The sequence below is a fragment of the Ictalurus furcatus genome, chromosome 10 (assembly GCF_023375685.1).
Source record: "Ictalurus furcatus strain D&B chromosome 10, Billie_1.0, whole genome shotgun sequence".
Lineage (NCBI taxonomy): Eukaryota > Metazoa > Chordata > Actinopteri > Siluriformes > Ictaluridae > Ictalurus > Ictalurus furcatus.
The window spans coordinates 26,207,895-26,233,786 of NC_071264.1; the positions used below are offsets into that span (position 1 = coordinate 26,207,895).

At 40.5% G+C, this 25,892-nt stretch overlaps 1 protein-coding gene across 6 annotated transcripts in view; it reads right to left on the bottom strand.

The window, feature by feature from the left end:
* Positions 1 to 25,892, bottom strand: part of myo9aa (myosin IXAa) — a 122,683-nt gene that overhangs the window by 27,520 nt on the left and 69,271 nt on the right. For 5 of the 6 annotated variants that reach the window (XM_053634978.1, XM_053634977.1, XM_053634981.1 and 2 more), the window contains 9 exons: positions 25,685 to 25,811; positions 22,072 to 22,161; positions 16,780 to 16,896; positions 16,349 to 16,483; positions 9,138 to 9,259; positions 7,496 to 7,637; positions 4,090 to 4,285; positions 3,151 to 3,270; positions 233 to 302 (listed from right to left, as the gene is read on the bottom strand). In XM_053634978.1, coding sequence (XP_053490953.1) covers positions 233 to 302; positions 3,151 to 3,270; positions 4,090 to 4,285; positions 7,496 to 7,637; positions 9,138 to 9,259; positions 16,349 to 16,483; positions 16,780 to 16,896; positions 22,072 to 22,161; positions 25,685 to 25,811 — 1,119 coding nt within the window. The remainder of the gene's footprint in view (positions 1 to 232; positions 303 to 3,150; positions 3,271 to 4,089; positions 4,286 to 7,495; positions 7,638 to 9,137; positions 9,260 to 16,348; positions 16,484 to 16,779; positions 16,897 to 22,071; positions 22,162 to 25,684; positions 25,812 to 25,892) is intronic. The other variant, XM_053634980.1, reaches the window with a different exon arrangement.

The following is a 25,892-nucleotide window of genomic DNA, read 5'->3' on the forward strand; positions in this document are numbered from 1 at the left end:
TTGAGTTCCTCATTTTACACTTGCTTCTCTTTTGCCTTTTACGTACAGCGAGGAAAAAAAAAAGGAGAAAAATATAGAAACTCTGCTCACAGATCTAACGTTGAATGCCTGGTAGTTTTTAACCCAAACTTCTGCTCACAGGCCCAGGTCTTTAAAATCTAAACGTAAATAGTGAAGGTAAAAGGAGGAGGACAGGAAGTGATGTGAAAACCGCTGTAGATGGGACTCTTACCGGTTAGAGCGCTCGTTGTTGCTGCCCTGCAGGTCCGAGAGCGGCGTGCGAGGAGTCCTCCTGCTCACACCTGGGACAAAAACACACAACGGCACAACTCTTACACATGCCGAGCGTTTCGCGAACGGACTTTACACAGGCACAGCAGGCAGATGAGTGCGAGTGTGAGCTTCACGTCTGTGAGTAGGAATTAACGACGAGTATGAACGGGTGGAATGGAAACGATGGCTCTTTGTGCTGATGAAACAATTTGACAAAACATGCTCTGAAGATGAGCGGAGAAGAAACGCACATTCGCACAGATCTGGCTGCTGTAACTGGGTGGGGGGGAAATGAAGCGAACTCATAGATCTTAAAACACAGAGTAAAAACCTTTTTTTTTTTTTTTTTTTAATTATCCTAAATAAGCAGGATGAATTATACATTATTCATATGGTTGTTGTTTTTTTGTTTTTACAGAATTTTTTAATTGAAATTCTTTCCCTCCCGTTGATGTTTATTTTTGCTGAACTGTGTACAGAGTGTAAACATTAATCAAAACATTCAACAACACATCTACAGAAGAATATTTTATATAGAAACTGCTCCTGCCAAAAAGATTTCATACCGACTGCTAGCGATCACATCTGGAAGGACTAAAACACTTTGATGTGGGTGTTACAGGAAAACAGGGTGGCGTGATGCCGCTGTTACTACTTGAAAGTTGATTATTTTTACTATAACAGCATGTCCTGAAGTGTTTTATTCCTCTTGCACTACAGCAGTTAAAGAACAGCACGCTGTACTTCTTATCCGTTTACGGTCACATTAAATGCTGTAGAACATCTGTGAAACAAGCTCGCTCCTGTGACTCTCTCTCTCTCTGTGTGTTAATAAGGAAGAAAATTGCAGCTTGTTACTGAGAAAATGCAAAGCTAAAGAAGACTTTACAATGTCAGAGAACATACAGCTTTACTTCTGTTACAAGACTCTGATACTGGAGACTCCTTCTAAAATGTCAAATAAATATCTCCTTCAAAAAAAAAAAAAAAAAAAAAAAAAGGTAACCATGTATATTGTTTTATATATACACGCACACTACCTGTCAAAAGTTTAAACACACACATTCTCCCCCCCACCCCACATTTTAGAATAATAATAAAGTCATCAAAACTCTTGAATAGCACAAATAGAACTATGGGAATTATGTTGTGATAAAAAAAAAAAAATCTAAAATTAATCAAAATAATTTAGTATTTTATCATCTTCAAAGTAGACGCCCATTTTGTCTAGAATTTCCAGAAATGTATTCTTGGCGTTTTCTCGAGCGATTTCTTGAGGAATTTCCCTGAGATGCTTTTTAAACAGTATTAAAGGAGTTCCCACCGACGCTGGACTCTTACTGGCTGCTTTACGGAATATTTATAACGGAGTTGTCCGTTTAAAACAATATTTTTTTGTTAATAAAATGTTAGTTTTCTAGTGAAAGAAACGAATACGTCGGCACGATCATATTTTTGTCTACGACGCCGATTTCACACATTTTAATTATACACCTTCAGATCAAAAGCTTTTTAAGATCATGAGAAACGTTTCAGTCGAGTGTCCACAAACTTTTGACTGGTGGTGTATATATTTTTTTATTTTCCCCTTAATTTGGGCTGGTCCAGTTCCTTCCCACCAGTCAACTCTCTCTCTCTTATCACACAACAGTTACCAACTGGGACGAGTGAAGGCCAACACGTGATTTCTCCGAGACACATGAAGCCACCCGACCACGTTTCTCAAACTGTTGCCCAGGGCAGTGTAAAAAACACTCGGTGGAAAGCCACCCTACCCTATCCACCCTTTTTAGCATGCCTGAGCTCACAGATGCCAACTCTTGGCTAGTGTTATTGTGATTGACAGGAAATGCGATGCGACGCGAACTCTGGAGTAAGCAAAGATTATTCATTGATACATAAAACATCACGTGGGGCGTCTGCCGTGCAAGTCCCTGTGAACGAGCTGTTACTAAGGAAAAAGCTCATTTATTAGAACGAGCACCTTCATTATATTAAATCTGTGATTTGCAGCTGCCCCTACTGTCAGAGCTGCTGTTATAGAAAATGAACTGACACCAACTGACTAATCAGAATCAAGAATAGAACAGCACTGTGGTGGTACAAGGGTTTGTCATTGAATATATATGGAACGTATGGAGAAAAAAAAAGCCATCATTATAATATAGCAGTTAATATAATATACAGGTTTTTAAAAAATTAACAATGCAAATGAATGTGCTGTTATCATGCTTGAATGAAAGTGGCTGAAATTGTGCCAAGTATGAGAGCAGGCCTGCTCCGAGCCCATGGGGCATGAAGCAGGAGATGAGCTCGTACTTTGCCTTGGAGCTGCAGCGGTTAGTGATGTGCCATTAAAAGAAGCTTGCAAGCCATGCTGAACCCACACACACACACACAAACACACACACACACACACGGCTGTTAGTGAGAGAGATGCATCATCTGAAATCATGCAAGAATGTGCAATGACACAAAGACAGGTGCAGAACCTAAGGGCTTTAGACACGAAGGGGAAGACCAGCCGGATGAGAAACTTAACAGAGCGGCACTCGCCGTTTCATTCACATCAGCGCACACGGAATACAACACCACTGAATGACTGACTATATTCAAATAAAAAGGTTTTTTTTTTTAAAAAAATACAAAAGGTATTTATTTATTCACTCTGATTAAACGTCTAGTAGTAGTACGTCCAGGAAGCCGAGCAATGAATCGGCGTCCTTTCGCGTCATCTTACTTCTTCAATACTTTAAAAATCACCCTCACAATTTGACAGCTTTCGGTTTGGCTTTAGATTTAAGCTGGTGCCCCTTGAACGCCTTGGCCCCCGGGTGCATGGAGTGAGGAGACGGAATAGTGGAAAGGCAGCCTTACTGTACTTCTCCTCCTTGCACCTCTGCAGGATCTCTAAGCTTCTCTGATGCACAGGGTGATGCAGAAAGCTAAAACTATCCACACTTTTCAAAACTGCACATGGAGCGGCAGCGTCATGCCCTTGGGAAGCACAAAAGGAAAAAAAAAACAGGGGAGAGATGGAGAGATACAGAAGAGACAGATTAAAACAGGGAGAAGTTAGATGCGTAATTTACTAGAGAATCATCTGCAAAGCTTCAAACAGAGAGAGAGAGAGAGAGAGAGAGAGAGAGAGAGAGAGGCACATAAACTGCAGATACCCAAGTGTCTTCTCAGTGGTGCACTCACCGTCCCTCTTTCCTGTGCGTCCTCTTAACCTAACCGCTATTTCAGTGAGAATGATGTCACCTGTAATTATATCTCCTTCCTCCGCCCCCTCTCTCCTCCGGGAAGATGAAATACTGTCTTTAAGAGTAGTTTCATTAAATTAAATTGAAGAGTGGGTTTTTTCCTGCATGAGTAATACTGGACCATTTATCTTGGAGAAACACACAGATCATTCATAAAGCAGTGATGGTGGAGGAGTTGTGTATATATATATATATGTATGTGTGTGTGTGTGTGTGTGTGTGTGTATATATGTGTGTATATATAGTCTAAGGTGAAAAGGTTGAGTCTAATTGGGGCATCTAAGAAGCAGCACTGGGGTGAGAAGCATTACTCATTTAAACTAAAGCCTGATGACTTCTGCCGAGCTGAGACCCACCTGAGCAAATTTCTAATGCTTCCCTTCTACCAGCGTCTCATTAATCCTGCTCTTCCACACGCCACTAATTCTAGAGTGAAAAGGTGTCAGGATATCACTCGCTCCGTGACTACTCTAAACGCCCTAAAGACTACGACCTGACATCTACTGCTTGTACCTGCTCATAGCGTGCCCTCTGAAACAAAACGACTCACCACTCTTCTTCTCGGTGTGTCTTTTCCCTGCCTCCCTGAAGGCCACCACGGCTCTGCAGTAAGCGCGCAGCACGGCCCAGCGGAACGTAGCCACCGGGTCGATGCCGATCAGGCCACCGATGAAGGCGTTTCTGCTGCTCTTCAGCAGAGCGACGATGTCCGGCCGCATGTGGTCCGTGTTCTTCTCCCTGAAGTCCTGAGTGTGGAGGAAGAGAGAGAGAGAGAGAGAGAGACTCGCTGAATTAACCCTTTAGTGCTGAACTCCTATATGAAAGTTTATTGGAAAGGTTTCTTTAATAAACTTGAAAAATTTGTTCCTAAATAAATAAATAAATAAGCAAATAAATAAATACACTTGCGTTACAGAAGCTGTAGAAGGTATCTGAGCCGAGAGTGACGAGAATAAAATACGATGTAAAAGTCCTGTTATAGGAAAATAATCAGCGATGGGGAGGTGTGATGCCCCGACATTGATTCTTTTCTGATAACAAGTTTAGAGGTCGGCCGATAGTTGTTGTTTTTTTATCGGTTTTACCGATATTTAGGCATTTTTCCATAATCGGATATCGGTTTTGTAATATCGGATCCGCCGCTAAACGTTTTGAGAATTGCGAGCAGGACCGCCGTTTCAGCACCGTATCTGAGGACAGACGAGTCGACGACGCTGTGCACAGGGGTATAGTAGTACACTTGCTTTGCTTGAATTAATAAACTTTATTTAACATAAATGCTTGATGTGCAGCTCTGCGCTAAGAAATCGAGACAACTCACAGAGTCACATGATCTGTTTACCTCTTCAAAGCTTTTTTTTTTCTTTTAAATAATAAGGCACTTTAGTAACAGTGCACTTTATTTTTTTTCTTCATCAGTGTACAAATAAGATTTTGTTTTTTTTGTATACATATCAAATAATCAGTATCAGTTGATTGTTAAACACAGGTTTTTATTATTTTTTTTTATATCACAGAAATTTGTCAACTAACATTTACTTATTGCATTCTCTGTTTGCAGATATATTTTTAATGTTGTATTTCCTTTCTCTTATAAGGCCAAATGAAACGAAAGGAATGAATAAAGAAATAAATTCATTGTATAATATCGCTGAGAAGAAAAGCCATTAAAAACTGTATGTTTATGTGGTGTGTCTGAAATACAGGTTGCTAGCTGCTGCAGTAGAAACTACTACTGTTATAGAAAATTTAAAGAAAATTCTGACCAATCAGAATTGAGAATTCAAACAATATTTGCAAAAACAAAAAACCTAGACCATGAAGAGGAGCCCCAAGCGTGTTATGGAGTTGTGTTTCTAGAATATTTTTTAGACTTTCTATAAATATTAACAATTTGGGCATTAATCATCTCAACTGTGACAAAAATAGGTACGTTAAAAACATAAATAACGCTACATAACTCCGCTCATGTGAATCTAATATGACTCGACTCGGATGAAACGGTACCTAAACCATTCCATTACCACCACGCTGCTCAGCACAAACATCTCACCAGCACAGACAGGCTTCTCTAATCTCTCTACTGAAATCCATTCCATTTTAAAGATGTTTCCTTCGCACAATACAACAGTCTAAACAAAAACAGACGAGAACGCTCTCAATATTAAAACAAGTCCTCGTTAACGATTGCAGCACTCGCTAAATGACCAGAATGTCCACGCGTGTGCATTAAGACCTAATCCAGCGGTGCGATTCAGCTCCCTGAACAGACGGGCCATTTATCTTCGTGTTAAAGAAAACCGACTCCAGCGTTCTCAGAATACCTTCTGGCTGCCCGTTTGTGTTCAAATACATAAGCATAAAAATAACTTCCCGTAGGCTCCAACAACTCAGAGCATGGGACAGAAAAACTGCTTACAGAAACACTAATGTACACGCTAATGAAACCATTTTCCAGCAGTGCGTATTATTTCCACCTTATGTGAAGGTCTGGGTAAAGAATAAAAACGTGTGTGATCTCGTCATACGTCTGGGATTACTTTACCGCTCTGAGCTCCTCCGAATGTTATGAAGGGTTACGATATGCTGTGCAGATGCCTTGAAACCCTGATAATCATTTCCTTAAGGGCATCACGTACATACGTACGCAATTGTACCACGTCCTTTCTTATTTCAGATGAAAGAACGACGGTAATTGGAGATGGTTTATCCAGAAGATTACAGCAAACTATAAAGGCTGGGTTATATTGGCTTTTAACTACGCTACCGGTCAAAAGTTTGTGGACACACGACTGAAATGTTTCTCATGATCTTAAAAACCTTTTGATCTTAAGGTGTGTGATTAAATGTTTGAAATCGGTGTTGTAGACAAAAATATAATCGTGTAAAAAAAAAAAAAAAAAAAACATATTTGTTTCTTTCATTAGAAAACTACTATTTTATTTACAAAAAAATACATTTTTTAAACGTATGACTTGGAGCGAAATATTCCGAAAAGCAGCTGATAAGAGTCCAGCGTCGGTGGGAACTCCTTCAATACTGTTTAAAAAGCATCTCAGGGAAATTTTTCAAGAAATCGGGTGAGAAATCACCAAGAATACATTTCTGGAAATTCTAGGCGAAAAGGGCGTCGACTTTGAAGATGACTTTGAAGATAAATTATTTTGATTTATTTTGTATTTGTATCACAACATAATTCCCAGAGTTCCATTTGTGTTACTCCAGAGTTTTGATGACTTTATTATTATTATTCTAAAATGTGAGAAACGAAATCAAAATAAAGAATAAGTTTATCGTTTGTCTAAACTTTTGACCGGTGGTGTATGCGTATATAAAAAAAAATGGCTGCCTGAGAATCTCGAGGTCGTTTGGAACGTCGCTTGTGCACGGCCTCGCAGATAAACGCAGTGCATCCACGTGTTGCAATACCAACATAAATATTAGGGGCAGTACTGATTAAACTAATTCGTTTTTTTTTGCCTCAAATCTCATACTTAAACATACGGTTCTGTCAAGTTATTGACGACAAACAAAGTTTTTCCCGTTACGATTAGTGTTTATCTTACATTTTAAAATGTACGTTTCCTACTAAAAGCTCTGTTTTGCGTAGCCATCTTCGGGATTTTCTAGATTAGTAAATAGTTCTGAACGCCGATTTAGAGTTTTTGATTTGAGACGCGGCTCGTGACAATCACCTCAACAGGGGAACGTTTTAATAACAGAAGCTTCAACGTCGCTCTGCATGAACTCGCTGAAACCGTTTAGCGTTCGTCTTGGAAACCAGATGGACAGAGATGTTTGGAATCCGACGTCCCGTCTAGTGGCGGTCGCGTTTAATCCCCAACACGTACGTAAGACGTGCAGGCGAGTGTGTGGTTTTCTCACAGCCCAGTGTGACGTGTGAGAATTCAGAGCACGACAGTAAACCTCCTGGTGTTATTGAGTGCAGCACTCACCTTCACGCCGTACTTGACCTTTCCAGCGTAGTGTCTGATGATGAAGGCCGGCTCCATGACGGCAGGAAACTCGATGTAGCTGTTTCCCTCGTGCTGCCGCTTGAACTTGTCCAGCAACGTCTGGTTGGTGGCCTGTGGGAAGCTGCGATTGAACGGACAAAGAATTTTAGCTTTCAAGTCAAATAAGCACTACAGAAATTCCTCATTTCTTTAGTGCGGCCATTTTTTCAATAATAGGAAAATAGCACAAACTGCAAACACAAGATGCAGCATCGAGTACTGGGATCGAAACATACCAGTTGATGTGGATTGATGTGATTGATGTGAATGATAGCATATTAGCATGAATGCAATAATAATAAAACTGAGATTTGCCTTACACCTGGAACTACAGTCAGAGCTGCTGTTATAGAAAATTCATCAACACCTTTTGATTAATTATCGCTCTGGTATGAACAGAAATTAAGCAACACTGTCACTAACATCAGGATGGCAAGTAGTTACAGAACCTACCTTTCGAAAATGCTTTTAATCAATCAATAATAATGTATAAATTATAGATATTTTTACTATCAAACCTGGAATCCACAGGGACGCTGGTGCTCGCGGCACATTTTATAACCATATCATTTATCAAAGACAGGGTCCATAAAAAAAAAATGTGTGTGTGATCAACAGCTCCAAAGCAAAGCTAAGCCTCCATTTGGTCTCACAAATGTAAACACATTTTAACTGGACCACGATGTCTTTGTTGAAACAATCAGATCCTGGAATGAACTTCATCAAATCATTGCCAAAGATCCACTTAATCAACTGGTACAACTTTAGTACAGCTTCGTCTGAACTTAAATAAATAAATAAATAAATAATAAATTTAACTGGAGACAAAAAAAAAAAGCCTGAAATATTTCACTGTATGTGTAATGAATCTAGAACATATGAAAGGTTCACTTTTTGAATTAAATTACGGGGGGATGAACTTTTCCACGATATACAATTTTTTGCGATGTACTTGTCGAGTAACACAGCAGAAAAACAACAACCACAAGAGAAGACATTACAGGACATATCAGAGCCATGAAGGTTATGGAAGGAGTGGAATACAAGAAGCAACATCGTAAAGTTTCACATGGATAATGGCTAGTCCGAGTGTTATATCGTTGGTTATTAGTAACTTTTTTGTTACTGTTTACACAACGAGTCTAATCGTGAAAGGAGACTGAAGGTCAGGGAGAGGAAGACTGAATGAAGTGGGGAGAGAGAGAAAGAAAGGGAACGAGATGCAGGAATATGATAAACGTGGCGAGTTCCTTTAGCCTTGAGGGGCTCGAGAGCTGCTGCCAATACTTCAACAGCAAAGCAACAGGAAGTGGAAGAATGTGCCATGAGAGTTGAAGTATGAAAACCACAGAGTCCAGTTTCAGGCTATTTTAAGAGGTTTCCTTGATCGTGGAACAATAAAAACAGGGGCGTAAAACGACAGTTTCTTTTCTTCACAGTGAATAAAGTGTCAGCTCAGGTTTCAAAACGTAATTAACATGAACCAGGAGCATGACAGGTCTTTTTATTTTTTTTTTTTATAAACTCAGGCCTGTGTCATGAAGCACTCTCCTTCAGTGAAGAAGTTCTTTCCGTCACTCACTTGCACTCCTCGTCCAGTAGGTGGAGTAGCGCAGTGGGCTTCTTGCTGATGAGGCTGATGCAGCCCGTGTTGTCGATGTAATCTATGTTATGCCAGGTGATGCCCTCTGCCCTGTACTCTTCCTGAGGGGAGAAACACAATAACATTAACACGCCTTTTAAACACACACACTCTTAATGTGAGACACTGAACTGAACTTCCAGAGCTTTGATTTTGAGCTCATGTTGAAAACAAAGCAATAGCGCACGTGTAATAGATGCACAAATCACACCGCGCTGTCCCACTGGGTGATTGCATTCTTCATATAAACAGATTATTTCATACAAATGAACAGTTATGTTGTTTTTAATCACGACGTGTTATTCTTCCACACGACTCCACCCGAGCCGTGGAATTTCTTTCATCTCTGGATGGCTGCCAGAGCAACAAAACAAACAGGCCACCAGCGTGTTTTTAAGTGTTTTCATGACCATGACTGAAGAAATGTTCCTCGAGCCTGACCGTGGCCTCTGCGGTTTAATAATATGAAAGGCATGCTCGACGTTAACATTTCGCTGGGGTTTGTCCCCCCCCATGCCCGACATTTCCGTGGATTTCAAAGAATGTTAAAAAGTATATGAGGGTATCCAGGCGAAGGTTTCGTTAAAAAAAAAAAAAAAAAAAAAAAAAAAATCAGTAGCATCTTTCAGCCTTGTTAACGGCAAAAGCAGAAAATTAGAGGAACAAACTAGAAAAATACCGGGTTTATATATAACCAGCACAGGAAGATCACACTGCTCATGAAGGGAAATACCAGAACTAAAAATCTAATCGAAAATTAACAATAACGAATTCTTTCCAACGAAATATGTTAAGAAAATATACTATGGAATACCATGACTAATGATACTCCTACATAAATACCTCATCAATAACGGTCACTAATGAACTAATGCAACCTAATCAGGCAGTGCTTTTCTTATCCCCCCTCGCACAGCCTTCTTTTGGCTGACGAGAGGAATGAGCACAAACGGCTTCCAAATGAAAGCAAATAAAACCCCATTTACGACATGCCCATAAATGGCGCTGTGAAAAAAGGAGGAAAAAACGGCCATTAATGGTATAATGGGAGCGTGTGCGGCGTGTCCGCCTTTTCCAAGAGTCACTCCAGTGTGTTTGGATTTATGGGCGGCAGATGGCACGCATGCCAGGCGTAGCTGAGGAACAGGCAGGATATCCCAGAGCCGAGGCCCAGCGCCTACTCTTCAGCCAGCATGCAGCAGGATGATGATTACTACTAATACAGTACTACCGACACGTCTATTAAACCACCACTGCGATTACTCTTGCTACTACGTCTAATATTTCACAAACGGGCACAACAGTGCGCATCACTAATCGTCTAGGCATGCTACATCCTGAGGTAAAAGTATGAGCGTGATGTTTAAACCTCTGCAAAGAGGAAAAAGCTCATAACCTTTGAGTTCATCACACACTCGGACGCCGACTCGACCCGGACACTTGAATCCACTATTTTTCATGTCTTAGGGCAATTAAAGTGTGGAACTTGGCAGAGAATATCACATGCCCAAGTGTTTGTCTAGGAACAAATGGGTGGTGCGCCATGAGCGCACTTTTCCCCTTCCAAGGACATTCAAATAAACTTGTCCTAAACTGGCCATGAATGCAAGAACTCATGTATGAGACGACTATAACAACTGACACTTGTTTAACACCAAATGTCTCCAAACTATACGGTTTATATACACAATGCACATGGATACTCGTTCAGGGCGTGCGTTTGCACAGAATAATGACCATCTGAGGTTTACTTTGGGCAGTGAGTAATGCGATTGGTTGAACTTGTTAGGTTACGTCGTCCTCTTTCACAATGGAGTGCGGAGGCATGTCGTGGTCTTAAGATAAAACCGAAAACATTCTAGATAAACAAAGCAAAGAATGTTAAACAGCTGAGGCGAGTCAGCCTCAAAAAAATAAAATAAAAAAATAACTTAAAAAAAAAAAAAAAAGGCGTGGTGGCCTGGAAAAACCCTACACATGGTCAGTTTATTTTTCTACTATACACACACCACACACACACACACCATGTGGCCAAAAGAATTACAGGGACACCTGACCATCACACCCATATGTGCTTCTTGAAAACCTCATTACAGTGCACTGTAGATTTAGTCTCACTTTGCGGTTATAATAACCTCCACTTTTCTGGGAAGGCTTTCCACTGGATTTTTGGAGCGTGGCTGTGGAGATTGTTTTATTTAGCCACAAAAGGTTCGACACTGATATTGGGTGTGGAGGCGTGGGGTACGTGTTCAGTGGGGTTGAGGTCAGGGCTCTGTGCAGAACACTCGAGTTCTTCTACACAAACCATGTCTTCATGGAACTCGCTTTGTGCACAAGGGCACTGCCCTGCTGGAACAGGTCTGGACCTCTTGGTTCCAGTGAAGGGAAGTTTGTGGCAACAGTTCGACACTTTACGAGTGTAAAGTGTATACGTGAAAAATTACAGACGCTCGTGTGGTACGTTTCTCTACTGCGTCTTTTTGAGTCTCAACCACACAAAGTTCTAACGTTTTAAATCACTTTTATTTCTAAAAGTGAAAGAGGAGAAAGACGCCCTGCCTACTAATACATTTATAACCTAATCTACTGATTAAACAATAAAAAAATAAATAAATAAAAAAACCACACAACAACATTGATGCCTAATTTGAAAGAATTGTAAGCCTGCGATGGGGAAATGCGCTCTTGCTTTGATTATCAGCATCATCCACAAGAGTTTGCCTCATCCCCTGAGACAAAAGCCACTCAAGCGTTTAAACACGAGCCTCATTGTCGTCTCTTTACTCTACGGATATCTAACGCGAAGATCGGTGAGGGAATAATCGCCGATTCATTCGGTCAGTTCTGTTGCCTAAATTTCTCGTCTTGTCTTTATTAGGTCATTTAAACATTTGAAAACGCTTTCCTGCTTGTGCACTGCGTGTAAGCGCTCTTCTTTGCTTTGATGATGATATGAAGTGCAGGAAAAGCAGCATCTGATTATAAACCGAGGCTTAGGCTTATGTCCATTCTGCTAGGTCATGTAACAACTCGATCATAAGTCATGTGGTTCACCGTATGAGGAAATCGCTTCTCTAGGTTTTCTCAGACCATCATACACATTCTGTAAGCGGGCCACTTAGACTTCAATGCCTTGTCCAACCCACTGCTACATACCAGGGAAAGGTAAGCGGGCTCTCACTAAAGAATGCATCGATTAGACAAACGTTAATCAGAATAATACATGGATATTATCTTTTATTTTGCAAAGATTTTTCCACACAGCATAGCACATGGTGTAAAAAAACAAACAAACAGACTGCAATCAATTTACGATTTCGCCTGCGTGAAGACAAACGAACCTGAGATGATAACGCTCTCCCCAAATATCAATCCTGAGCAAATCGTGCCAAGTATGAAACCAGCCTTACTCTCATTAGACTACAAATAGACTAAACTCGTGCTTTTTCTGGGAAAACACTCCTTTAATGTAATGCGATTTGCAATTGCCAAGTCCTAAATGTGTCTTTGTATTAGAAGTGTAAAAGCAGCGCATTAGTGTAATCTAATCTAATCGCAATCAGATCCCTCACCTTCGATGCCAGCTGTCTGTGGCTCGAAATAAGATGGCACCTTACATAAGTGAGCTGCTCTTTTGTGGACTGCCAGTGGTGATTTCTGCTGCCTGATCGAATAACGGAAGCAATCAGTGAGGCGAGGCGAATCTGATCTGGCACTTTAACGGGCACACCGCACTTCAGATGCTAAAAGACGCACTCCGCTGTCTCCGGAGTAGCGGTGCGAGGCTCGTTTAGTCCAAAACGAAGGGTGCTTTAGTAGTGAAGTACACTTAAAAATGAACAGATTGAAACATTTTTCCTTAAAGATGATCTGTAATAACACTGGTCAGTATAAGTGCTGAGTTTAGTTGGAGCTTTGCAGTATTGGTAGCATCGTCGCGATTCAAACTCACGATTTCTGGATTTTTTTATTTAATATATTTATATTTTGAATACAACGCTACTGCACTATTTTTCTCTCCGTTTCTTAACAACCCTAAACAGCAAGCATCAGGGAAATATTGCAATTATTTGAATTTTTTCAAATCACATTACCCACCCTTTCAGACTTTCCTAATGTTGTAATGAAAACGTATAGAGTCTTCCAGGTTAAATATCGGCTTCTGTGAGCTTTCCAGAAAATGTTCCAGGAATTGCAGTAACATCTTGTTCCTACAGACAGCTTCATCCTATGTTCCTGGGAGTTTCACTTCCACTCTGGCTTGTGTTCACATTTTAGTCCCTTCCAGTGCATAAGAAATTATACACTCCAAATTACTAAAGTAACATATTCATAAGCAATGTATATATAATCGTGAATATATATATATATATATATATATATATATATATATATATATATATATATATATATATATATATATATATATAAATAAAATTAATATCGTGGAAAAGTTCTTTTTTTCTGTAATTTAATTCAAAAAGTGGAACTTTCATATATTCTAGATTCATAACATATAAAGTGAAATATTTCGAGCCTTTTTTGGTTTTAATCTTCATGATTACGGCTTACAGCTCATGGACATCAAAAGTCCAGTATCCCAAAATATTCGATTAAAGAATTTATAATACAGAAATGTGGACCTGAGAAGACTCTAAATAGCTAATTAACTCAAAACACCTGCAAAGGTTTCCTGAGCCTTTAATCTCCCAGTCTGGTTCAGTACACGACCAAAATCACGGGGAAGATGAAAGTTAATGTTGCGTTTCATTTGGAAATCAAGGTTCCAGAGTCTGGAGGAAGAGTGGAGAGGAACAGAATCCAAGTTGCTTGAAGTCCAGTGTGAAGTTTCCACAGTCAGTGATGATTTGGGTTGCCATGTCATCTGCTGGTGTTGGTCCAGTGTGTTTTCTCAAGTGGAGAGTCGATGCAGCGTCTACCAGGAGATTTTAGAGAACTTCATGCTTCCGTCTGCTGACGAGCTTTATGGAGACGCTGATTTCCTTTTCCAGCAGGACTCTACACCTGCCCACAGTGCCAAAACTACTAGTAACTGGGTTGCTGACCGTGGAGTTACTGTGCTTGACTGGCCAGCCGACTCGCCTGACCTGAACCCCATAGAGAATCTATGAGAGACACCAGACCCAACAATACAGACGAGCTGAAGGCCGCTATCAAAGCGACCTGGGCTTCCAGAACACTGCGGTGTGGCATCGCCTGCATGTCACGCCGCATCGATGCAGTAGTTCGTACAAAAGGATTAAAGCCCTGACCGAGTATCAGTGTATAAATTAACATACTTTTCACAAGGTCGACATTTCTGCATTATAAATTCTTTATTAAAATATTCTGAGATACTGGATTTTTGATGTCCATGAGCTGTAAGCCGTAATCATCAAGATTAAACAATAGAAGGCTTCAAATATTTCACTTTATGTGTAATGAATCTAGAATATTTGAAAGTTCCACTTTTTGAATTAAATTACAGAAAAAAATGAACTGTTCCATGATATTCCACATATATAATATGAATTCACAATACAATTTGAATATCTGTTCGCTGCACGAGAGCAAACCGATGTGGGGAAGTGCTATCGGCTTGTGACAGTAACGTGTGTCCTTTCTCGATCTAAATAAAAGCCTGAACCGAACACAGGCTTTAAAAGGTGAGTCACAAAGGCACCACTCTGACAGCTGGTGATTAAAATGAAGAGATGTGGGGGCTGTAGGTACCTCAGGCAAACACGAGTTCATCAAACGAGTGGTGATCTAGAGAGCCACAATAGAGCTTTTCTTTTTCTTTTATTTAAAGCGTCTTTGTGTGAGACTGGTTTATTTACCAGAACAAGCCCTGTAATAAAGGCGAACCACCATGTAAACCGTTTGCCACATATGAGATGTGGTGAAAAGTAATTTGCCACAGAACATAAAGTAATACTTCAGCGTTTTTTTTCCACCTAATCACCACCCAAAGCTGTTCTGAGAAAACAACGACATATTTATCTGTTGAGAGCCTGAAAAAACATCCTGTTTACTTAAAACTGACCCATACCTGAAGTACGCTGGCTTACACGGTGCCTTGCGTGAGTATTCACACCCCATATACCTCTCCTGCTAGCATGTCATGCAGTCACTTTGCGGTTAAACATCAATCTATCCATCGAGTTTCTGTACTGCTTATCCTACACAGGGTCACAGGGAGCCCGGAGCACATCCCAGTGGACTCGGTGCACGAGGCTGGGGACACCCTGGATGAGGTGCCAACACATCGCAGGGCACAATCACATACACACACGCTATGGACAATTTAGAGATGACAATCAGACTACAACGCATGTCTTTGGATGGAGGGAGGTAACCCCCAAAGCATGAAGAGAGCATGCACACTATGCACACGTTTGCCAGAGGCGGGAATCGAACCCCCAACCCCGGAGGCCTGAGGCAAATGTGCTATAGAGAAAAATAGCAGCTGCTATCCAGACTCTAATTGCTTTGTGTGTGAGCGCAGCTCATAGCCAAATAACCGATGACTTGTTGACTATTTGTTGGGAGTGTGCTCTGAAAAGGATCAAGATTAACCCAGGAAAAATAATAACAATGCTGGGGTAAAGACAAAACACGCTAATTACCTCACCACACTTTATAATATTATGTTAGCTACCATTTTTATGCAAGTGACAGGTTTCTAGGCATCCGAGACATAGGACTGGGCAGCACGCTACAGCATTCCCTTTCCTGGTGGGCAAAGCTAATAAAGATATGATTTAACAATGTCTGGAAATATCCACATTAATATGAATTTATCAATTATACATACATTGGAAAACTGAGTACTGCTTTAGTTCATTTTTACTGATTTAATTAGAAGTGAGAATACTGTTCAGATATATTATAAATCCTGAATGAGAAGTTATTCCCTCTTTACCTGATGACGCACCAGTAAAATATTTCAATAAATGATTTAGCCGGAGTTTGCGGTGGTGCTATTAACTCGAGTAGCGTGTAAACCGTTATTTTCAATCTGTGTGCAGTCAAAACAACTCGAGCTGTAATTACTGGCAATAAATCTGTTACTGGTCTGTAATGTCGAGCCGTGAGCAGGTAGCGCAGATGTTGAGAAAGACTGCGGTTTGGATCTTAGCTTTCACCTGCTCCAGCTTAAAGATGTGCTGGTTGAAGTAATGCTGCAGTCTCTCGTTGGCGAAGTTGATGCAGAACTGTTCAAAGCTGTTGTTCTCGTAGTCTTCGAAGCCGAAGATGTCGAGGACGCCGATGGATAAGATCTGAGGATGAATGGAGACAGTTAAAGTGTTTATGGCGGGTGGGGGGACGGGGGTATGGGAGACGGCAAAAGTACTCTGGTTACTCTGTGCCTGAAAATATCCATTACATAATGCCTGCATCTATAATTTACAAATTAAAGCAGCACTACCCGGCAGAGAGAACCACAAAATGACCCAGCAAATCCCCACCAGATGAATCCAGATCATAATCCATTAGAGCTGGGATATGCCTGACAGAGCTCCTAGTTATTCTTCTACTTTCTCTCCCTACATCATCTGAATGAAATCTCTCTCACCTTGGTCGCCTCCTCCAGCTCACGGTTGTTGAGCAGGGCGTGATTGATTCTGAACACGATCCAGTCAAACAGAGCGCTGTACAGAGATTTAGCCATGGAGTCACGCACAGTTCCAGCCTAAAACACAACAACGGACAGAGATTAAAACCTTTAAAAAAAAAAAACCTTTTTTTTTTCTTTTTTTTTTAAACCCCACAAGCAAAAGTGTGTGTGATGAGAATGAAGTCTGCCTCGTCCTGGGCTGGAGACACTGCAGTAAAACGTTCATACCAAGCACATGTTCCCAAGGACTGTCTGAAAACGCCCAGAGACGCTGCTGCTTTGTTGTGGTCAATTTGAGATGAAATGGATGTATTTTGGGATCGAACCTTATAGACCTGTGTACACACTGACCGAGTCTCACTGAAAGATATCTTTTCCAACGTTATATTAAAGCAAACCGTTTATCCTGAAACAAATTTTGTGTGTTTATACTGAAATATTTGTGATGTGCCGGTCTCGGCCAGATATTGATATTGTTATCGCTAGAGCACTTAAAGCGCTAATATACTTCGCTTTCACCATGTGTACGTACATGTGCGTGCGCAGCAGCTACACGAGCGGCTTTGCTCGCGTACTCGCTTGCGTATCTTGTGTCCAGCTAGAGGATTAAACCTGACGTCCACTAGATGGCATGTCAGAGCCAAAACATCTCTGTCGTAACGTTAAACAGACTGATGAACTCTAAAGCTTTCTACAGCGGGCGTGATAGTCATCGGGCTGAGTCTCAAATCGAAAAACTCGATCCGTACATCCTTACAAGTGTTTGCTAATTTAGAAAATCCAGAAGTCTAGTCCTCAAAACAGACCTTTCGGCAGGTTTAATTGGTTTAAACCCTCACTGTAACAGGAAAACCGGTTGGTGTTAGGACTCGAGAACAGTCTAGAATAATTACATAAGTATGTGATTGGAGACATGACGTTTCTTTGTTTAGTCATTTGGGGACACAGTGTCACATGGTGTTACACTGGCTCCTCTATGTATGCTTGGTCCTAAAAACAAAAGAGCACGAGCTTCCTTTCTCGTTCACCATTTTCCAACAACATTCAGCATCACATGACTGAGAAATCCAACATTCAAGCAGTGGAGAAGTTGGAGCAAGCGCTTGACTGGAAGTTGTGGCTGCACTACACAGCTGTGTCGAGTTACAGCAGAGAATCAACCGATGACGAGTGTGATGGTGTCGACAGCGATATGAGCATGAAAGGTGAAGCGTTGGAAGCGGATCCGTTTGCGCTGTGTTTACAGATGAGGAAGAGAACGAGCTGGACAGACTGAAGCAATAAAGCTCGGTTAGAGTGACGTCAATTGAAGAAGCTGAAACAACAAAGTCGACACTTTTCAAAATAAAATCACGGACACCGTTCGAGTTAATTATAAAGATTAATACGCAAATTATTGGGGGTGAAATTTTCCTATAGTATTTTATAGAAAATTTCCTATTATGTAATAACTCTATAGTTACATAAAGTATACAGGGAGCTACGCTGTAACTAGTGAGAATGTCGGTCTCACGTATGTACTCAGGTGTACGGTATCCTGACAGTTTAAAGTCGAACCTTTAAACGATTCCATGTAGCATTTTTTCAGAGGTAAGATGCTAAGCAAACTAAATCCGATGGATAATGAGCAACCTGTGATGAGACATTAGCCAGACAGTAACCGCACAGGAACGGCCCACTTGCTTTAGTGTAAAATCTACATAACTTTCAAGTCCCACATCACTGATTTGATCATGTCTGATGCCACTCTTATTAATGTGACTGTATTTTCGTCTTAGAATTACCCTTAAGTTTAACTAAACTGGTCATGCTAATGAAAAAAAATAAAATTAATAATAATAATAATAATAATAATAATAATAATAATAATAATTTTAAAATGTTAAAAAAACCAAAAAAAAAACCAAAAAAAAAAAAAAAAACGGAGAGCGTACAAACGCTTAAGTCACTGTGAAAAAAGGTTAATGTAAAGTAGGGATTGGATGTGATCCATCATGTCTGTGCACTTCCCTGAGGCATGATTAACATCATTAGGCACTTTAATGCTCTTCAACATGGCACAACTTCTGCCAATCTAATCTGGTCTGAGCACACGGCCGCGGTAGTCTGGGATTAGATTTATGTAAACTACTTGCACAGAACTTCTGCCTGTGCTCGTTTCCCTGAAAGTGAGGCAATGCAAAAACTGTGGGTTTAGTCAACGGTCACTACAGCAGCAACACTAAGGCCTGCTAAATAGGTGCAAATCCCCCCGCAAAAAAAAAAAACCCACATAAGAACCTGATAAAACCTGCAGAAAAACTAAGATTCGACTTTCGGTCTTTCAAATGAACAAAAAAATAACAATAATCTGTTTTGCATATTTGCTTTAATGAGTATGCAATTCCGGGCTTCATGTGAAATGACATGCAAATAAGTTTATTTAGCACCTGCAACGTGAATCACTGAAACCTGAAAGACTTCTGGAACAGCAATTGCGTGTGCAAATGAATAAACCCGAAGGGCAGGGATTAAATTTGGTTAAACCCATTCGTGCCCATTATTTTACAATGGTAAAAGGTCACCATGTTAGATATTCAGCGCAGATTAAACTCCTTGGACTCGTCGGGTCTGACAGAGATTGAACAGCAACAAAGAAAGTACTTTTGTAAGAAATGAACATCTGTCCTCTTTATCTAGTCTGATGTGAAGACTTAAAAGATTTAAACCTGGTGTTTTGGGGTTTTTAAAAATCTATTTGCCTAAAATAATAATAATAAAATGCATCCATGTTTTAAATGTCACGCAAGGGCGTGTTTTTCGTTTTTTGGATAACTGTTCATTCTATAATCCAAGAAATCTTTAATACACAATTAAAGTTTTGTCCTCAACTATATTTACTTAATAGCTAACTGGAAGGTACTTTATGATGATCTCCTAGAACATACATTTATTTATTTTTTTAACCCATTTTACTTTTATGGTCAATTCCTCAGACCTCACTGATAAACCTATGGCTTTCCCAAATTGCCACCTTTCTCCAATTAACTTATCCATCATCCATCAGAAATCAGATATATTTCAGTAAATATAGACTGCTCTTTGAGATTATATTAAGGAAATTGATTTTTAGATGTCCACTTATCAAATTATACTGTTTAAGCCATTTGGTTTTATGTCCACATTGTTCTTCTGTATCTTTAAAATAAATAAATAAATAAAAACCCCCACAATCATGTCATCTTGCTTATAACGCGTTTATAAAGTATTTTGAACAGTATTTCGTTTCATCTCACCCCCTTTAACTGGTTTTTACTAAAGGAGTTATTCATAAACGTGGCAAAAACACATTTAAAACCTCACTTTATCATTTGCATGTGACATCGTTTATACAATTACGCTTCGTCAATCATCCACAAGGTGCCCACTTAGTGCATGCACAATTTATTACAATCTCTTATTATTATTGCTTTTATTATTGCTTACTGTAAAGCACAATCCTTACGCTACAAGATACACTGCTATTAAGAGGAAGCGCTTATTAGAAGAGCTGGTTTAGGATCCGAGCTAAAAGAAGCTTGCGTCCATTAAAGAGTGTTTAATAGCCCTGGTGTCGGGTTCCTGATGGAAAGTGTGCATCAGGCAGGAAGTCGGCCATCTGTGATCCTGTCTCTGTGTGTGTGTGTGTGTGTGTGTGTGTGTGTGTGTGTGGGCCTACATCAGCTGGAATATCACCAGTAGCTGTGACTTTTGTTTATTTTTAAAGGTGGCACCAATGAAAATGGTTTGAATCCGTTCGAAGCGAATATCTCGGGTCCGAATCTAAAGCCAAACAACGCTGAGGTTATCGAAATCATTCTGCTGCAGTGCTTCATAAGGAATAAAGCGCTTGGGTGTATACCGATGTAAGAAAATAATCAATCACTGATGGGATGGTGTGATGCAGCCGGGTGCAAAGCGCAATTAAGTTATTAATTTTCCGAGAACAGCCCTTCCTGAAGTGTTTTACTCCTTATATACCACAGCAGTTAGCCAAAGATTGTGATTTTTTTTATTATTATGTTTTGATCCAGTTTTTAGTTACAGTTAATGTTGTGAAATGTCTGTCGAACAAGGTAGTTCCTGTCATCACTTACATTAACGGCTATAAACAGTCGTTCCCTCACCAGCCCCTCACACCGCTCGTCATGTGACCTAAAAGTCTTTCCCGTGTCTGAAAAAGTGCCGACACTGGAGACTGGAAACCATTTTTTTCAGTTTTTGTGGCACGTCTACAACTCAAATCCTTATGTAACTTATTATCGTTACTATGGAAACAATAAGGCATATTGTTTTGCAGCTATTGTGTCAGAGCTGCTGTTAACGGAGCGTGAATCGACATCTTCGGATTAATCAGTTCTGAGAATTCAGCAGTACTCTGTCGTATACAATACAATACCATATTCATCTTTAGTTGCAGTGTGGTATACTGTATATAAAAGCTTACATGGTTGGTTCTTGCTAATGGACGGAGAGTCTTTGCATCTTCATCTCTTACAGCAAAAACTTAATCACCGACTGTTATTTCAACCTCAGGAAAAAGTCAGAAAATAAAAGGCGGCACACAGGATAGGATTACTTCTGTAAAGAACTTCTCTACAATTTACAGTAAAACAGCAGACTTGCGTACACCGAGACCGCGACGTGTCTAAACAGTGGGAGGTGGGACCTTTTACACAACTCGTATACACTCTCCACTCTTCGCTTATTATTCATTTGTATGGAAAGTTGTCCTTGTGTAAGCATTCCGTCATCTCTGTATATATTCTGAAGCATTAGAGCCGCGTCACTCAAGCACCTCGAGGAGGTTATTGCTGCGCATTACGCAGACGTCCTCATAATTACGCACTCCTCCTCAAGTCCGTACTGTCAGTCTAATCTTGCTGTCAGAAATCAGGAATAATTGCTGTTCTCTTAGAATGATAGTTTAAATAACTCTGTTACGCCTCAAATCCACTTCAGCAGCTGTGTGTAAAAGTCACGGTCACGGCTGCTCGCGACGGAGTTTCATCACGAAACGGAGAATTCCTAAATAAGGACCGAGAGCTGCATTTGGCGCACGCTGAGAGATCGGATTCTGATGCGAATATACGGCGAATCCGAGCTTGGCTGTGTTACAGATGAGAAAGGACTGGAAAAACTGCCAAGTGTGGAATTTTCTGTCTCGGCTGAAGAACGAGGAAGATTCAGGAGTGTGAAATAAATAAAAGTCTGCGCTCGTTCGGTCCTCACCTCGGCCAGTTTGTAGGGCACGATGAGCTTTTCTCCCACCGTCACCGTCTTCCGCGTCGTCAGGGCTTCGAATAACATCTCCTCTTTCACCTGGAATGCAGAGCATGACAGTTATCCAGGTGTAATTCAGTTCATTCACCATGAGACCTTGTTTACAACTCTGTTTACAAATTCACTGCAGGACCTGTGAAAAAGTGATGTACAGGTACATCTCAAAAAATTTGAATAGCGTGGAAAAGTTAGATTTTTTCCATAACTTAATTCAAAAAGTGGAACTTTCATATATTCTAGATTCATTACACAAAGTGAAATATCTGAAGCCTTTTTTGTTTTAATCTTGATGATTACGGCTTACAGTTCATGGACATCAAAAATCCAGTATATCAGAATATTTTAATAAAGAATTTATAATACAGAAATGTCGACCTTGTGAAAAGTATGTTAATTTATACACTGATACTCGGTCAGGGCTTTAATCCTTTTGCACGAATTACTGCATCGATGTGGTGTGGCATGCAGGCGATCAGCCTGTGGCACTGCTGAGGTGTTCTGGAAGTCCAGGTCGCTTTGATAGCGGCCTTCAGCTCGTCTGTATTGTTGGGTCTGGTGTCTCTCATAGATTCTCTATGGGGTTCAGGTCAGGCGAGTCGGCTGGCCAGTCAAGCACAGTAACGCCACGGTCAGCAAACCAGTTACTAGTAGTTTTGGCACCGTGGGCAGGTGTAGAGTCCTGCTGGAAAAGGAAATCAGCGTCTCCATAAAGCTTGTCAGCAGGCGGAAGCATGAAGTTCTCTAAAATCTCCTGGTAGACGCTGCATCGACTCTCCACTTGAGAAAACACAGTGGACCAACACCGGCAGATGACATGGCAACCCAAATCATCACTGACTGCGGAAACTTCACACTGGACTTCAAGCAACTTGGATTCTGTTCCTCTCCACTCTTCCTCCAGACTCTGGGACCTTGATTTCCAAATGAAACGCAACATTTACTTTCATCTGAAAAGAAGACCTTGGACCACTGAGCAACGGTCCAGTTCTTTTTCTCCTTAGCCCGGGTAAGATGCTTCCGATGTTGTCTCTGGTTCACGAGTGGCTTGACACTAGGAATGCGACACCGCGACATTTCTGTATTATAAAACCTTTATTCTAATATTCTGAGATACTGGATTTTTGATTTACAGAAAGGAGCATTTGTAGTCTTGCTCCTTTTTGCAGAACCAGCATCTTTCACTTCCGGGCCAATTCATGTTAAACTGGCAGCCAGCCGTAACGTCCCGTGAACAAGTGGGTGACTATTTGATACTTTCGAAAACACTTTGCCACAACTGCCAAACCGTTTAAAGGCAGCTGATGTTGAACACCTTTACATTCAGACAAAAAGGTCAGCCTCTTGACCTCACACATGTAGTGAGATAGTGCACATGAGAACTTCCTTCCAATAGCTATATTGAAATATATTCTACAGTGAGATACACAAGCTGCTAGTGAGCACATTTTTGGCATTACATTTTATGAACTCAGGTTTAATTATCACATCACAGGTCCCAAAACACACCCTTCCACTGACTTGCAAAAAGCACTATGACCTCCCGAAATGCCCAAGGAGGGAGATTTGACTGTCAGCGAGGTTATAATTTCAACCCTGCAGTGTTCTGAATTGCTGCTTCAGCGGCTCCTTCAAATGTGATCTGAACTCCATCTGTTACTAAACGACATCAAGTCAGTTTTAAAACACTCCAGGTGTTCTCCTTCGTATCTTTACGGAGTGCATTTGTAGCGTACGGGGGCGAATTAACCGGCACGAGAACCGACACGTTTCTCTGAACTGAGAAAGAACAGGAACAGTTTCACAGTGGAAGCTTAATAACAGGTGTTGGGTCAGTAAATATGTGAAACGAATCGTTTTTCAAGAGTTTTCAAGAATTCTATGGAAAGATTTGTATAAACGAAGCTCTATATCCGTATTACGTTCCTCTTATGACGGTCTGCTTTTTCACAGGAAATCATTTGTGAGGAAATCATGCGTTGCCTCTCTTTCAACTTCATGGTGCATGAAAACCACAGAACTACATAGAAAATGGAAGTAATGCACTTCTGTTTAACTTACTCAGGGCCCGCAATCCACACCAATCATATTACTTAATAAACAAGAACGAACAGAATCAATACTTCATAATCTTAGCTGAGTCAACGGTCAACGCAGATGAGTCAGAGCTAGTAGTAACGAACGGTCAGCTTAATGTGTGTTAGCCTGTTAACATATTTAACTCTATACACTAACTAGATAATCAGCCACTAAGCTTTTTCTACAAGAGGAAGCAGGACAGTGGATAAAACTGAATAACTCTGATATATTGACGTTAAGTTCTTTCGGGTGTTTTAGGTCAGTTTCTCCTCTTTTTTGTGCGTGTTCCCTAGCACCAGATAAATATCAACACTTCATGATCGCTGCTTCTATGTAATCTTCTTTAGAGTTAGTTACCAAATTTAGTTAGGTAAATTGCATTTTCTATTCTGCCTTATAGATTCTCGCCAAACGATAGTAACGGCTGCTTTATTTATCCTTATTTGATAATTTTTTTAAATAAATCACGGGGCCCCCTGGTGGTCCGGAGGCCCTAAATTACCGCTTACAGCAAGAAACAACCCTGTGTTTTCAAGAAGGCGCCAGGGCTTTGATTTAACATAATAATAAAAAACAAAGAGCTAGGTTAACATTCAGCATCTCCTTTTCAACAAAATGGTCAACGCTGACTAGATTCTGAGGTCATTTAAGAACATTTCCAGCAGAGAACAACGGCTATATATCTGTAGTGTCTGTATTTAGGACAGAGCTCGCTCGCGTTCACTCCTGCCACGGCTCAAAAAACAAAAATTTCACTTTCTGTAATGTTTAAAAAAACGCTTTTCCAGAACATTACAATCTTATTTCAAAAGTTTTTGAAAAAAAATGATAAAATAAAAAATAAAATACTCCCAATATTGCAATGCATCTGGCCAAGTTTTTCAGATCAACATTCTGATCAAGAACATATTACATTTACAATTCCTTGTGAAATCATTTTCAGACCTTCCCCCCCCCCGGGGTGTTTGTTTTGCGCTATTCCTCCAGTAGTTCTCTTTGCAGAACAGACGATCGAGTGATTAAAGTGGTGCAGCGTGAGCGCTTCAGCAATTCTGAAAGCTGTGCAGTGTGCGTGTTCGGGTTATTGTGAATCTTTGCAGAGTCTGACTCGAGAGCCGATAATTCTGAGACGCCTGAAAGACAGTCAGCTTCGACTACATCCTGAAATAAGCACGAGTGTGTGTGTGAGTGAGAGAGTGAGTGAGTGAGTGATAGCTCTCCATTCCGGGGTCAACCTTAATGAAACTTTAGAACCAGCACAGCACTGACTGAGTGAGTATGTGTGTGTGTGTGTGTGTGAGAGAGAGAGTGTGTTTCTATGTGCAGAAACGGATTCTGGTAAACTGCACACTGCAAGTAGGTGATATATGGCAAAGTCTCACTCTTGCTTGAGCGGATAATTTCACCTGGATGCTGTAAAACTGACTCTACAAACACATGTACATATACAGTATAAAACATGAGCGAGGATGCTCAGACTTTATACCTCCAGCAGCTCTGAGACGATGGGCAGAACTTCAGGATTGCAGATATCGATGGAGTCATCCCGGTACGTCTTCTTCTTATATCGGATGTTGCCTAAATGAAGGATGGCTGACAGCAGAGAAAAGATTCTGCGAGGAAAGGAAACGAAAAGGACAACCAGTTAGATCGTTCAAATCCGTATGCGAACGTTCACTACAGAGAGTATTGTG